The sequence below is a fragment of the Marmota monax genome, unplaced genomic scaffold (assembly GCF_021218885.2).
Source record: "Marmota monax isolate L192 unplaced genomic scaffold, Marmota_monax_Labrador192_F-V1.1 WCK01_AAM20220418_F8-fsc00037, whole genome shotgun sequence".
In the NCBI taxonomy this organism is placed as follows: domain Eukaryota; kingdom Metazoa; phylum Chordata; class Mammalia; order Rodentia; family Sciuridae; genus Marmota; species Marmota monax.
Window position 1 is genome coordinate 2,257,358 of NW_026693245.1, and position 14,512 is coordinate 2,271,869.

Genomic DNA, 14,512 nt, shown 5'->3' on the forward strand with positions numbered 1-14,512 from the left:
AACCAGCCTCAGCAAAAGCGAGTCACTAAGCATAAGCAACTCAGTGAGGCCTATCTCTAAATAAAATACAAAATAGGGGTGGGGATGTGGCTCAGTGGTCAAGTACACTTGTGCTCAATCCCCAATAACCCCACCCCCCCAAAAAAAATAGAAAAAGAAACAAATGAAGTAAGCCAGGAAGCAAATTATGCCTCTATTCTGGTACAGCCAATTTTTGCTCTATCAGAATGCTAGTTGTCTTTGTGGCCAGATCTTATGATTTCAAAAGAAATCAGAAAAATTCAAATCTGAAACAGCTAATTTAAATATGAAGAACTAATTAAAACAACTTTCAAATTTTTTTTTTTTTTTTTTAAATCACACACCAAGGGCCAAAGAAGATACACCTGTAGACTAACAGTCTTCCAGTTCACAACATGTTCTGGTAAACTGAGCATAGAAGGTGCTTATCTACTAAGGAAATAGCAAAGAATACCTAAAAGATGACAGTGACTCAAGATAAGTGGACTAACATAATACTCTGCTCTACAGCCCAGGAGTCATTTGAACTATGTATAGTATTGTGAAAAAAATCGTTCCTCGGGCTGGAGTTGTGGCTCAGCTATAGAGCACTTGCCTAACAAGTGTGAGGCCCCAGTTCAATCCTCAGAACGACATAAAAATAAATAAAATAAAGGTATTAAAAACAAAACAAAACCTTTCCCTTCCATATCATAAAACAGTCCAAGTCAATATGGAAGAAAACAAATGGGGAACTGTTTGAGTGGCTACTAGAAGAAAAATATCCTTAAGAGTCTATTCAACTACTCAACAATTCCCCCATCATTCTTTTATTCTCTGAGCTAAATACAACTTTCTTGCAAGAACCCTAGCTGTTCTCATTTCTATTTTACATAACAGATGGCTCTTTTAACCCCAAATCAATTGTTTTTCCTTTTACGCCTACAATTTCTCCTAATTCCAAAGGCTTTCCTATACAGTGTAAGAGTTTCTATGAAGTACACCTGTTCCCATTAATAACAGTCAAAAGAAAAAAGGTTACAAAAGAGATGTGCCATCATTAGTTATAAGAAAAATACACACTAAAACCACAACTAGATACTACATACTTATCAGAATGGCTCAACAGAAAATACCAAGTGCTGACCAAAAGTGGAGCAACTAGAAATCATGCTGCTCATTGTACAGTGAAATGAATGGTTTTCTTTGGAAAACCATTTGTCAGTCTCCACTAAAGCTGGCTACTCTAAGTCCTAGCAGTTCTACTCCTTGGTATATACTAAGCAAAATAAAGGCAAACCACCACCAGAACACAGACAGTAATAGCAATCCTATTTATGAATAGGATTAGCCCCAAAGTAGAAGAATGTCCATCAACAGACAAATGGAACCTCCATATGGTCATGCAATAGAATTCTGAGAATCACTTCAAATTATAACATGATTTGGGGTTGAGGTTGTGGCTCAGCAGTAGAGCGCTCACCTCGCACGTGCGAGGTCCTGGGTTTGATCCTCAGCACCACATAAAAATAAATAAATAAAATAAAGGTATTGGGTCCAACTACCACTAAAAAATAAAATAAAAAAATTATAGCATGATTTAATTCTAGTGTAGATGGAAAGTAAAAAGCAATATATTCTGTACATCCTTATTTATATAAACTTTGAAAATAGGCAAAACTATTTAAAGTCAAAATAATAAAGTTTTTAGGATGTTGATAACATTCCATTTCTTGACTAGGAAACTAGTTAAGGTTGTGAAGCTTTGATATGATCCATGTATCCCTTATATTATACTTCAATAAAACTAAAGTATTATCAATCATATTTTCCATGATTCCCTCCCCCACTTTCCTACAATCAACCCCTGTGCATTTACTCATCTGGGCTTACCTAGCACAACAAATTCCTTTCTACATATCCCAACTATGCTTTGTGCTGCTAAGAAAAATATGACCCACTTTAAGAATTGTTATATTGTTGGGGCTGGGGTTGGGGCTCAGTGATATAGTGCTTGCCTCAAATGTTTACTGGGTTTGATCCTCAGCACCATATAAAAACAAAATAAAGGTATTGTGTCCATCTACAACTAAAAAAAAGAATTGTTATACTGCTGACAATATAAAACTGAAAGTTTAAAAGTTCTCCATACCTATGTAAACACTTTATCCACACCCCTTATAACATCTCTACATATGATAAGTAACTAGCACCAGAAATACTATTTTAACATATGGCCAAACAATTAGAAATAAGAGCCCAGATAAATATTTCTCAACATTCAACAGAACTACCTTATGATTAGTTTACAGCAAAACCAGTTTAATTTACCCTAAAGCTCCCAATGAATATTTACTTACCTTGTTATAAATCAAACTAAAAATCAGGCTTGCTTGGCCACTACCTAAGGCTGTTTCTAAAGTCTAGAAATAGGTTTTAGTTTTCAAATTGAAAATGTCCTTGATATAATGTTCATTAGTTTATGGATACTCCATAGATGCTGAGAGCAGTGAACCAGACAGACAAAAATTCCTACTCAAACTTACACTCTAATGCCTTGAAGGTAACTACAAAACATATTCTTGAACTAGTTATTCCCTCATGAAACGATTCATGAGTTCAATGAATTCATAACAAAATGTTTTATGTAGAGTTTAGAAAGCACTAGCATATTCTGATTAATGAAGTAATAATCACATTATTCCAGTAGTATTAACCCAGAGTTGTTAAGAACGGGTGTACTCACTGTATAATTAGAAGAATAACCTGATGGGTAAAATTCAGGGGCGTTCGCAGACAGTTTAGACATTAATACGGGAGCCACTACCACCTGGGGTTTAGCCATTGCTGACTCTGAGTTCTGCTGTGGGATTTTATCCTGTGAACTAGGTGGAGCTCTCAGGGGCCTTGTTTGTTCTGAGAAAGAAAAGGGGGGAAAAAACGGTGTTAGAAGCATTCATTCCTTTGTGTAACAACTTGGTACTGAAAAAAACCATCTGAGAAAGCACCAAGTTTTAAGAGTTAAATACAAAATTGAAGATGATCACCAAGATATGTACAGAGAGCCTGCAAAAAGGAACAATAGACTTGCTTTAGCTCATTTATAAACATACCTGCCTCCCAAATGAACGCTTGAGAGCTTTTCTTTTCCCCTCCCTCTTTTTCAAGGAGTTGGTTAAAAATGGGGGTGGTTGCTTGCCCCAGCCCCGCTTTCTAGGGCTGGGGAGGGGGAGGCGATTTTTACTTCCTCCCGGGACGCCAGAACTCGGAGATCGCGCACCCGGCCCCTCCCCCCAGCCAGGGCGCACAAAGGATTCCAGCAGCCACCTTCCAAACCCGGTTCTGGGCCCCTTCCTACCCCGTAACCAGCGGGCCCCTCCGGAAATGCTTTCGGGGAACCGGGGAACGGAGGACGTGACGCGCCGGGCCTCGGCACACACGGGGAGCCGTGGGGAAGCGTTGGCCCGGAAGACGGGGTCCCTAGAGCTGCTCCGTACCTGGGAGCACCCCGGGCCGAGGAGGCCGCTGGGAGCCTGCGGGGGCCTCGCTCTGGGCCCCTGGCGGCGGGGCCGTCCTGGGCTGGCGCAGCGGCGGCGGCTGCAGGAAGCCCGGGGCTTTGGGCTGCGGCGGCGGCTGGTGCCGTGACCGCTCCGCAGGCCCCGCTCCGTTCGGGAACCCGCCGCCCTCAGGCCCGCCCCCTCCGCGGCCCAGGCCCCGGCTCCGGCCCCGACCAGCACCTGGAGCCCGATCGAAACCGTCCGACATGCTCCTCCTCCTCCTCCGGGGGCCGCTGCGCTCCGGATAGGATGCGGGGGGAGGCGCCGCGGGCCGGCTCTCGCCGCTGCGCCTCACTCAGGCCTCATGGAAGAACTGGGCGGCGGGCCCCGCTCCTCCGCGCTTCGGGCGGAGCGGACCGCAGGCTGAGCCCCGGCCGAACCCGCCGCTTCACAGCACCCGCCCCCCTCGGCTGCCCTCTGCTCTAAGATTCTCCCCAAAACCCCAGCACCCCGCCCCCGGCGCGGCGGGGGCCAAGACGGGTCACAGCGGCCCCCCGCGGCCCGGAGGCCCTGGGCACGCCCGCCCGCCTGCCGCGGCTCCTCCTGTCGGCGGATGGCGGGCATCCACGGCCCAGCAGGCCGCCCGGCGGGCGGCGTCTCGACCACGGGCTGCCATGCCCGTGACCGGGCTCGGGCTCGGGCTCGGGCTCGGGCGTCGGCTCCCGGGGCCAGGCTGGGGGAAAGTGGGGAACGCTCACCCAGGCGGGCCGACAACTCGGTGGCTCTCAGGAGAGCAGTGCGAGACTGACGGTTGATACCAGGAAAATAAAAATACGGGGGGAGGGGGCGTGGACCCGGCGGCAGGGTTCGCGGAAGCGCACCTTGGTGGGCGCGCAGGTGTGCTCGATGGCCGGCTACAGTCGAGCCCGAGAACTGGTGGGGAAAGGGGTCCTAGAAGAAGCTCTACCACCTGCTCCGTTAGCTGCGGGGAGGGGAGCAAACACAATCAAACACGCCCTCCCCCTTGGATTAACTGTAGGTATGTATCCGAGTAGGTGACACCTACTGTGACCAAGCTTCGATCTATTCCCTTTTCCCTTACCCTTGAGAAATTTTAAGAATGCAGTATCTTCACTGTAAGAGCACTCTTTTTCATCTTCTACCAGTGCTGTCCAATAAAAATATGCAAGTCGCAAATGCTAAGCCACTTATGTAATTATAAATATTGTAGAAGCCACATTAAACAAGTAAAAAGAAACCAGTGAAATTAGTTTTAATGTAGTTTATTTAGCCCAATAGTCCAGAATGGTATCATTTCAGCATGTAATTAATGTAAAAATATGAATGAGATATTTTGCATGTTATTCAAAATTCAGTTTGCATTTTACACATAAGGCATATCTTATTTAGGATTAGACACATTCAGAGTGTTCAAGAGCCTCATGTGGCTAGTGACTACAGCACTTTGCACAACACAGTTCTAGTAATTATGTGTGAGTTATATTTGTCAGGTCTGATGGCACTATTGCCAGATGAAGAATAAATGCAAGAAAAGAAAAGGAGGAAAAACATTCACTGTTGGATTGAACCATCTCCACAAATTCTGACTTTAGTCCTGTGATTTAAGCAGAACTTAATTTTTAAAATGTTTTTCATGATCAGAATCATTTCAATTAGGGTCAGAAACTCTTTTTAACCATGTTCTCTTCTCACTTGTAAAACATTAATGTCTTCACCTAAATGAGAAGAATGGCTTTGATGAAGGCAAACCATGAATCAATGATTCATGTTGCATGTTAGATAAGATTACAATTTAAAAATTAAGTTAGGTGATGCTCTTAACATCTTAAAAACATGGTTGTATATGGCCATCAGTCCTTTCTTGTCTGGACTTCTGTATTATTACATAGAGAGGACCCATAAACTATACTCAAAAACTGAAAATTAGTTATCCTGGATGTTCCACTGAAGTAGATGTCCCAATTCTGTCCTAGGTTTTGGTTTGTACTCACACTGTTTTGTTTCCCCTCAAAACATTGATGGTAGGTAGCACCATTTCTCACATCCAGGACTTTCCTATGTGAGCATAAGAATATTTTGCATTTATGGGGGTGTCAGTGCATCTTTATATCCTCCTTTTGTTAAATAAATCAGATAATTCAGAGATATCCTTCTCCTCCTTATTTGTTATATGAACTTTTAGCCCTATTATAATGTGTGAAACTGGGACTTGGGGATAACACGAATGGATTTAGCATTGTGATGATAACAACTAGTATTTACTGAGTACTTCATTATGTGTCAGCCACTGTTTCAAGAGTTTTACCTTTATCATTTTATGTAATCCTCATACCCTGTGAAGCAGATATTCTAATATTTTTTTTTTTTTTTTTTTTTTTTTTTTTTTTTTACAGAAAAGGTATCAAGATATCACAAGGGCTCACATCCATCTCGGGACTGTTGTGCAACTGGCAGGTACTAGGTATTGCAGAATGGCAAGAGGCCACACATACACAGACACATGAAAATATGGGTGCCAGATGGGACTCCCTAAAGAGAATCATCAAAAACAGCTCCACATTCATACCTTTTTTATTAATTTATGGTGAAAGGAGTGTCTGAGGACTAACTTCAGAGAAGTTGGAAAATGTGTTGTAATACAGGAAAGGAACCTGCTGTGAAACACGACAAAGATGTATTTCCCTAAACTAGGCTTGAAAAACATTCTCCAGGAAGACTTCCTCAAGCTGCCTAATCTTAGATTCCTTCCCTTGTGCTAGTTGTACCCTTGGAAAACTCTATTTTGGCCACCTACCATGCCAGATTGTTAGTATTTGGTTTAACTGTCTTCTGTAATAAATCAGCTTTCTGAGGGCAGAATATACCTTTTTCATCTCTGTATCTTTAGGTCCTAGCCCAGTAATTGGTCCATCATAGGCTGTAATAACAGAACTCACTTCTCCTTGGTTTACCAGTATAGTGACAATAAAAAGACTGGTTTTCAAAATTTATTGACTTCAGTTTCATTATTGGACCTTATTGGAGTAGGCAATGCAGCCTTCAAGTCCAGCTAAAAGAAATTTTTCACAAACATGATGGAAGGAATATTTGCAAACCACATATGCAACAAAAGACATGTATCTAGAGTACATAAAGAACTCTGAAAACTTAACTGTAAAAGTACAATCCAGTTACAAAATGGGGAAAATATATTCATGGGTATTTCAATAAAGAGAATATACAAAGACATTTAAACTCATGAAAAAAATGTTCAATATAATTATCCATTAGATAAAATTAAAACCCAAAGACATTTCGTTACCTGCTTACCAGAATGGCTAAACTAAAAAATAATGCAAGACTGTAAGAATGCTTGTAAAGATAAAAAAATAGTTAAGAAAGTGAGTCATTTATATATTGCTGGTAGAAATATATAATGGTGTAGTCATGCTAGGAAACCGTTTGAGGATTTCTAAAACAAAAAAAAAACATAAGTATCATACAACTCAGCAAGTGCACTCCTAGGCATTTATCCCAGAGAAATGAAGATTTATGTTCACACAAAAACATTCATTCAAATGTTTATAGCACCTTTATTAATAATAGCCCCAAACTGGAAACAACCCAGATGTTCTTCAGTGAATGAATATGCTGTGGTACTTTCATTTTCACCTCCAAAATACTACTCAGCAAGAAAAAGGAACAACTATCAGTAGAACAACTTTGATCTCAAAGGAATTATGCAGAATGAAAAAAGTCAATCTCAAAAAAATATTGTTGTACAATACCAACTATATAGCCTTGAAATGACAAAATTATAAAGATGCAGAACAGGTTGCCATGATCAGAGAGGGGATGGGTTTTGGAGGGGAATAGATATGGTTATTAAAATAATAGGAATCCTTATGATTAAACTATTCTGTTCTTTTAATGTGATGGTGGTCACATAAATATGCACATGTGACAAAATTACATAGATCCTAAATATACATGCATAGGAGTGCATATAAGACTAAGGTAGGTGGATTTTGTTATTGTTGATTTCCTGGATGTGATAGTCATGCAAAATGTTACCACTGGGAGAAACTAGGTGAAGGGTGAACAAGATTTCTCTATCATCTCTTCCAAATACATGTAAATTTACAATTATCTTTAAATAAAAGGTTGGTAAATCTACTGCATATAAATAAAACTTATATCATTTTATTCTATCACTCCTAAAATCTCCCTAGCTAATTCAGTTCATTCCTCCCACTCAAATCATCATGGTAACTTACATACCATTATAAATGAGTGGAGGCATCATTAAGAGAGAAAAATTAGCTGATGTGTTTGTTCTTATGGTTCTCATTTGTGTAAATTATCTTCCTCTTTTAATTTCTTGAGCTTCTCATGAAATATAATCCCAGCTGGTTGGCACTTGAGACTCCCATCTGGAGCAGGGCTCCAAGCTATCACAGAGTCTCAGATAGCCAGGAATGCTGCTTGAGATGTCCCCAATACCTAGTGACACTTGTTTAACGTTGATCTCTCAGCTGAATTTTAAACTCTGTGAAGATAGGAGTCCATTCATTCAGATGTTCTCCATTCAGCAAATAATGATTGCATGTCTACTTTTATGCTGAGGATATGCAGGAGTGTGAGATTAGGTGAGATATGATACTGGAAGTGGGAAGGCTCATTTGGTGGCTGTTGCAGAAGTGCTGGGTAGAAATGATGATGTTACTAAATTGGTAGTGGAACTCCCCCAAATTCAGTAAATATTTAGGACGAACTTAACAGAATGTATGTGAAGGATTAACGAGAGGCCAGAGATAAGGCTGACTCCCAGAATTCTGGCTTGGTGCTTCAGCAGAAGTAGGATACCAGAAGAGAACAGGTTCAAGAAAACAGGAACTCTAATTCCACTTTGGACATTTCATTTGACACCTGGAGCATCCAAGCAGAATTGTTCAGTGGACAGTTAAGGTTATGATATTAGAGCTCAGAAGAGTCTTGCCTGCATTAGGAATTTGATGGCTAAAGCCACAGGAAGAAATGGGTGTCTTAGAAAAATTATATAGTGGCAGAAGGAAAGAGATAACACCAAATCTAATGACAGGCTTGAAGGACAGAAATCTGTTTTCTTTGTTTACATACAACTAAAACTGAGAAAAACCAGTAAAAAAAAAAAAACAACATAAAACACAAAAAGCTGAAAAGAGAGAGACAAATGTTGCAGAGGTATCAAATAATAGGATTCTAAAGAGTCCATGAAAGTGAACTCTTCCCTGAGATTGAGCCCTGCAGTCCCTGCATCAGGTGTTTCCTATCTGAGGTAACTAAACAACTGGATAAACCACCACCTCTGAAATCTAGTGCACATGCACTAAGCAATCTTCTCATTATAATTTTACTATCTGTCCAAATTTACATATTTAGAGGAACATAACAAAAATAATAGCTAATATTTAGCACTTAGATTCCAAGTACACACTTCACATGAATTCTCATTTAATTATCTAAACGTCAAAACAATTCTATAATGTAGATAGTATTACTTATCCCACTTTATATATAAAAACACTGAGGTTCAAACAGGTTAATTAACTTGCTTAAGATCACATAGTTCTCAGCCCGGAGTCCACAAGCTCTTTTTGCCTCTAGAATAACAGATTACACTGATGCAGACATTCCATTCTCTTTGAGTTATATTTCTCACTATAAATTAATAAATAGGCATTCCAATGATATTAGCAATGGGAATAACAGATTTGTGAGTGATTCAGTTGCAAGCAATTATCAGTATTAAGAAATGAAGATAGTAAGTGTAGATAAATTTCTATAAGCTTGACTGAAACAATGGGAGGAATAGTTATAGGATGAGTTTTCAAAACAAGTGTACGGAAGAAGTTTTTTTCTTTGCTATTAGAAAAAAAAATTTTAAAAGATGGCATAAACATCAGTATATCAGCTAAAGACAATGAGGCAAAGGAATGCACCTGGGAAAAGAATAAAAATTGAGGGAATAAAGTATTAGAGGGTGGTGGCAGATCACAAATTCAAAAAACATACATCAGGAATAACTGGCTGGAGAAAAAATTTTTTCACTAGAAATGGAAACAGATGCAGGACGGGAGAACACTGGAAATTTTAGAAAGATGGTCTCCACATCCTCAGTAAAAAATAAGGAAATGTCAGCTTGAGGAAATTGACAAGGGTTGTAAAAGCTGCTCTGGGAGAGAAAGCTGAGTAGGAAGCAGATTGGTCATAGGAGATCTGCAGGGTGGTACAGAGGCCCAGGTGAGGGTGGATACTACCATTCATAGAACAACAATTTCATGACAACCTGATGTAGGAACTGAGAAGCCTATTAGTGGGAATGTGATTTCATTATGTTGAGATAGAAGGATAAAAACAGAAGAGGCCGAGAAATTGTTCATGGTTGAGGCTACATAGAGAAGGTTGAAAGGGGAAGACAGGTGATGAAGGAAAAAGGGGATCAAGAGTCAGAAATAAGGGGCTGAGGTTGTGGCTCAGTGGTAGAGCACTTGCCTAGCATGTTTGAGGCACTGGGTTCGATTCTCAACACCACATATAAATTAATAAATAAATAAAGGTCCATCAACAACTAAAAAAAAAAGTCAGAAATTAAAAAAATTGGAAATAAATCTCATGCTCTGACCATCAGATGGTCAGAGCATGAGATGAAGGAGTTGCAAATTTTGGAAGAAGTTCTAAGCAAATAATGCAATATCCTAGTAATTGCACAATTCAACTAATTGGACTGAGTGCTTGCTGTCCCGCAGTGAGGTAATGTCACAGCTGGAAATATTCATTAATCAGATGGTGTGCCAAGTCCAAGTTTGGCACTGAAGAGACAGGAATGTCAATGTTTAATATATCAAGCAAGACTTCTTTTGCCCTGGCATGTTCTGTTTCTCTATCTCCTTGGCTCAGTCTATTCACTGATCTTTTTGTTGGCACACAGTCATTGGCTTAGATCTTCCTTTCTAATTCCTGCACTTAAGTGTAAGCTCCTTGAGGAACTTACACTTTAACTTTAACTTATACAGAGTGCTCACAATTTTTTTCTTTCTCTTAACATGTATTTGTTGACTGCTTGATAAAAGCCAGACATTCTGTTAGGTGTTGATGACCTGTCAATGAATAAAACAAAATACCAGTCCTCAAGGAGCTTACACTTAAGTGTAGGAATTAGAAACATAGACAATAATAACCCAGAGTGCAATGGATTAAATGTTTATTCCCCCATAATACATGCAATGAAATCCAAACCCCAAGGCAATAGTATTAGGAAATGTAGCCTTTGAGGGATGACTAGGTCACAGAAATTTATGAATAGGATTAGTACCCCTTTATAGGAGACCCTGAAGAGATCCTTTACTTCTTCTGTCACTGAGCTACATCCCAGCTCCCCTATCTCCTGTTTTTTTTTTTTTGACAAAGCTCAGTTTATTAATTTTTCCTTTTATAAATAATGCTTTTGGTATTAAGACTAGTCTTAGGTTCTGGAGATTTTCTCCTATATTTTTTAGAAAGTTTTATGGTTTCATACTTAATTCTGCACTCCATTATGTGTTAATGATTACAGAAGCTGTGAGACTTAGGTCGAGATTCTTTTTTTTTTTTTTGTAGTACTGGGGATTGAACCCAAGAGGGGTTTAACCACTGTGACACATAACCAGCCCTTTTAAAATATTTTATTTAGAGACAGGGTCTCACTGAGTTGCTAAGTGCCTGGTTTTGAACTTGCAATCCTGGTACTTCAGCTTCCCAAGCCACTGTGATTATAGGCATGGGCCTCCACACCTGGCTTGTGGGGTTCACTTTTGTTTTTGCCTACAGATATCTGGTTGCTTTAATGCCATTTATTGAAAAGTTTTTCTTTCCTTCATTGAATTGCTTTTGCATCTTTCACAGAGTCTAAATAAATAATCACAACATGCAATATCCTAGTAATTGTACATATAGGACTTAGTGGACTCTGACCTATATTCCTTCTACAATTTTATTCTCCCTTTCATAATAACCTGTGAAATTGTCTCCATATTTTTATAGTTAAATAACTTTCCCAAGGATACTTACCCAGAGCCAGTATTCTATTCTTTCGTTCATAGAAGCTGCTTCTTATTTATCTTTGCTAACTTTCATTTAGCACTTGCTATGTGCTAAGAACTGTGCTAAGCTTGATAATTAAGAGTTGAACAAGATTTTCTGGAATGCAGAAGAGATAGAAGCTAGCCTTGAAGAATGAGCTGACACAGAAAAGGAAGGGCAGGAAGAATATTCCAGAGAGGAAAAGCATGAGAAAAGCCTGGGAAGTACAGAAAAGTGTCAAACCTTCAAGGAAACAGCAAGCATTCTGTTAGAGCTAAAAGGAAGAAAGCAGAAGGGAGTTTCTCTCTTTGGGCTTTAAATCTACGTGGAAATCTCAATCAGCAATGACCAGTTGGTCAAAATAGTTGACCAAAATAGTCGGCAGTTGGTCAAAATAGTCTGCAGCTCAGGAGTGAGGTCTGGGCTGAACATTGAGCTTTGGCAGTTGTTATAGCACAGGTGACATTGGGCTATCAGGGAGAAAGTATTAGAATTAAAAGGACAGATGTTAAGGAACATTTGAAACATCTGCACACTTAAGTGGTAAAAGAACTGAATGCTGGTTCAAGAAGTAGGAGGGTATAGCAGAATGGTACACCAGAAACCAATGTAAGTGAGAGATACTTATTTGTTTCTTTGGGTAAAATGGGTAAAATCTAGCTTAAAAAAAGTCCTTCAAAGTGATGATGTTTCAAAACCAGTTAAAATATTTGATCTAGAGTTATTATCAAATGCATTTTAAAAAGTTAAATATTATAAAATGTTAACTATTATTCCAGGGTTCTTTAATCAAGTGGTGTGATAATAATGATAAGAATAAAATATATAAAAATTTCTGGGTGAGGTGGAACATGCCTGTAATCCCAGAAGCTTGGGGAAGCTGAGGCAGGAGTATCATAAGTTCAAAACCAACCTCAGCAAAAGCAAGGTGCTGAGCAACTTGGTGAGACCCTGTCTCTAAATAATATAAAATAGGGCTGGGGATGTGGCTCAATGGTTAAATGTCCCTGAGTTCAATCCCCAGTACCTTCCTTCCCCCAAAAAGAATAAAATATATAAAAATTGAAGGAAATTTTCAATTAGATTGTTTTTAAAGATTGCAAATAGAGCTGGGTATGGTGGCTCACGCCTGTAATTCCAGCAGATAGGGAGGCTGAGACAGGAGGATCACGAGTTCAAACTCAGCCTCAGCAAATAGCGAGGCACTAAGCAACCCTGTCACTAAATAAAAAAAATACATAATAGGTCTGGGATGTTGCTCAGTGGTTGAGTGCCCCTAAATTCAATACCGGTACCCCTCCACAAAAAAATGCAAATAGTATGTATCTAAGGAACATATTTTCAATTATTAATACACAATAACTTTCCCTTTTATTTTCCCAAAATAATTTGAATTTTTTGTTTAAACTCAAGAATTGGTAAGTCCATCCATCTTCAAAAACAAACAAACAACAATGCACATTGTGATACCTTTAAACGCACATTGCCCCTGTAGTAGTTTGAATACTGTTTCCCAACTCAAATTCATATCCACTCCTGTTTGGAAATATAATCTTTGCAGTTGTAATTAGTTAAGGATCATGATATTAAACCATCCTGGCATTAGGATGGTCTTTAAGTCCACTGACTGGTATCTGTTTTAGAGAAAGGAGAGCGAAATTTGGAGAAGGTACACAGAAGGTGGTAATGTGAAAATGCAACCAGATAATAGAGGTGTCTTTAAGTCAAAGAATTCAAAAGATTGCTGAAAACTGCTGGAAGCCAGGAGAGAGGCATAGCAAGGTTTCTCCCTGAGCACTTTCAGAAGGAATACACTGTACTGAAACCTTGATTTTGAATTCTGGTTTCTATAACTGTGAGAGCAACATTTCTGTTATTTTAAGTCCCGTAAATTCCTCTGCCTGCAGCCCCTCTAATTAACCATCTTGAAATATGCTAACGAACTATATTTTAGGAAGGGGTCTCTTTTGATCTCCCTCATAGTAATTACAGCAGCCCTAGGATACTAACATAGTTCTTATCCCTTACCATTTTCCCAGGTCCCCAAAGGGGACTACAAACCCATACCATCACAACTGGCAAGAGTTAGTTTTTCAGATGATCATGATAAATTCAAATACACTCTAGTTTCACTTAAATAGCTTAAACAAATTGCCAATTATTTAACCTTGTTCTCTCTGTGTAATGTCAGTTCTCCTTCACTCTCTTTCAATTAATGTTGATTAGCATTAGTTCATTTAGTTAGTTAATATTTATTTCCTAAGATAAAATACTTGGTTGGCCTGCCTAAGAAACAGCTAAGGGCTAAGATTGAATTAAAGATGTTTATCTCCCTCTCTATTTCCCCACCCTCTCTCTGTCTCTCTCTCCCTTTTGGTAGTGAGGGAGATAAACCCAGAACCTAGCACATACTAGACGAGGGCTATGTCACTGACCTATCCCTCACCCCTGATAATGGTTCCTTTAATACCTGTCAAGTGTATGCTGTGGTAGACATTACTGTATTATAAGAATCCTATCTTATTGAAGCTAATAATTGCTGTCCTGTTAAAAGTGAAGCTTGAAATAATAAACTGCTGACAACTGTTTAACATAATAAACATAATGAAAGTCTACCAATTCTCTGACCTGGTTTTAACTAGATGCTGGGTTTTTGTAGCAAGTCATCTTTGAGTTCAGTGTTTGATAGCATATCTTCTCAGGCACAGTCTACATTTTTATTTTTGTCTATTGAGCTTACTTCTGATTTTCAGGCTTCAAAGTAGATCCTAATGGAAAATTACACTTGTCTAAAGATTTCATCCATTTTACTTCTGATATATTAGAACTCTATTGAATATTCTTTTTAAGCTGGTATGGCTACAAAGTCTCCTAAATTTTCAAGGTTTAAATTTTGAGAAATATCTGAATTTCAA

At 39.2% G+C, this 14,512-nt stretch overlaps 1 protein-coding gene across 5 annotated transcripts in view; it reads right to left on the reverse strand.

Annotated features, from left to right (window-relative positions):
* Nucleotides 1-4,388, reverse strand: part of Paip1 (poly(A) binding protein interacting protein 1) — a 28,987-nt gene extending 24,599 nt beyond the window's left edge. Inside the window, exons 1-2 of one of the 5 annotated variants that reach the window (XM_046456304.2) lie at nt 4,256-4,388; nt 2,747-2,916 (exon numbers count right to left, since the gene is read on the reverse strand). In XM_046456304.2, coding sequence (XP_046312260.1) covers nt 2,747-2,845 — 99 coding nt within the window. In that variant the 5' untranslated portion in view covers nt 2,846-2,916; nt 4,256-4,388. The other 4 variants (XM_046456303.2, XM_046456302.2, XM_046456306.2 and 1 more) reach the window with 4 other exon arrangements.
* Nucleotides 4,389-14,512: the final 10,124 nt, after the last annotated feature.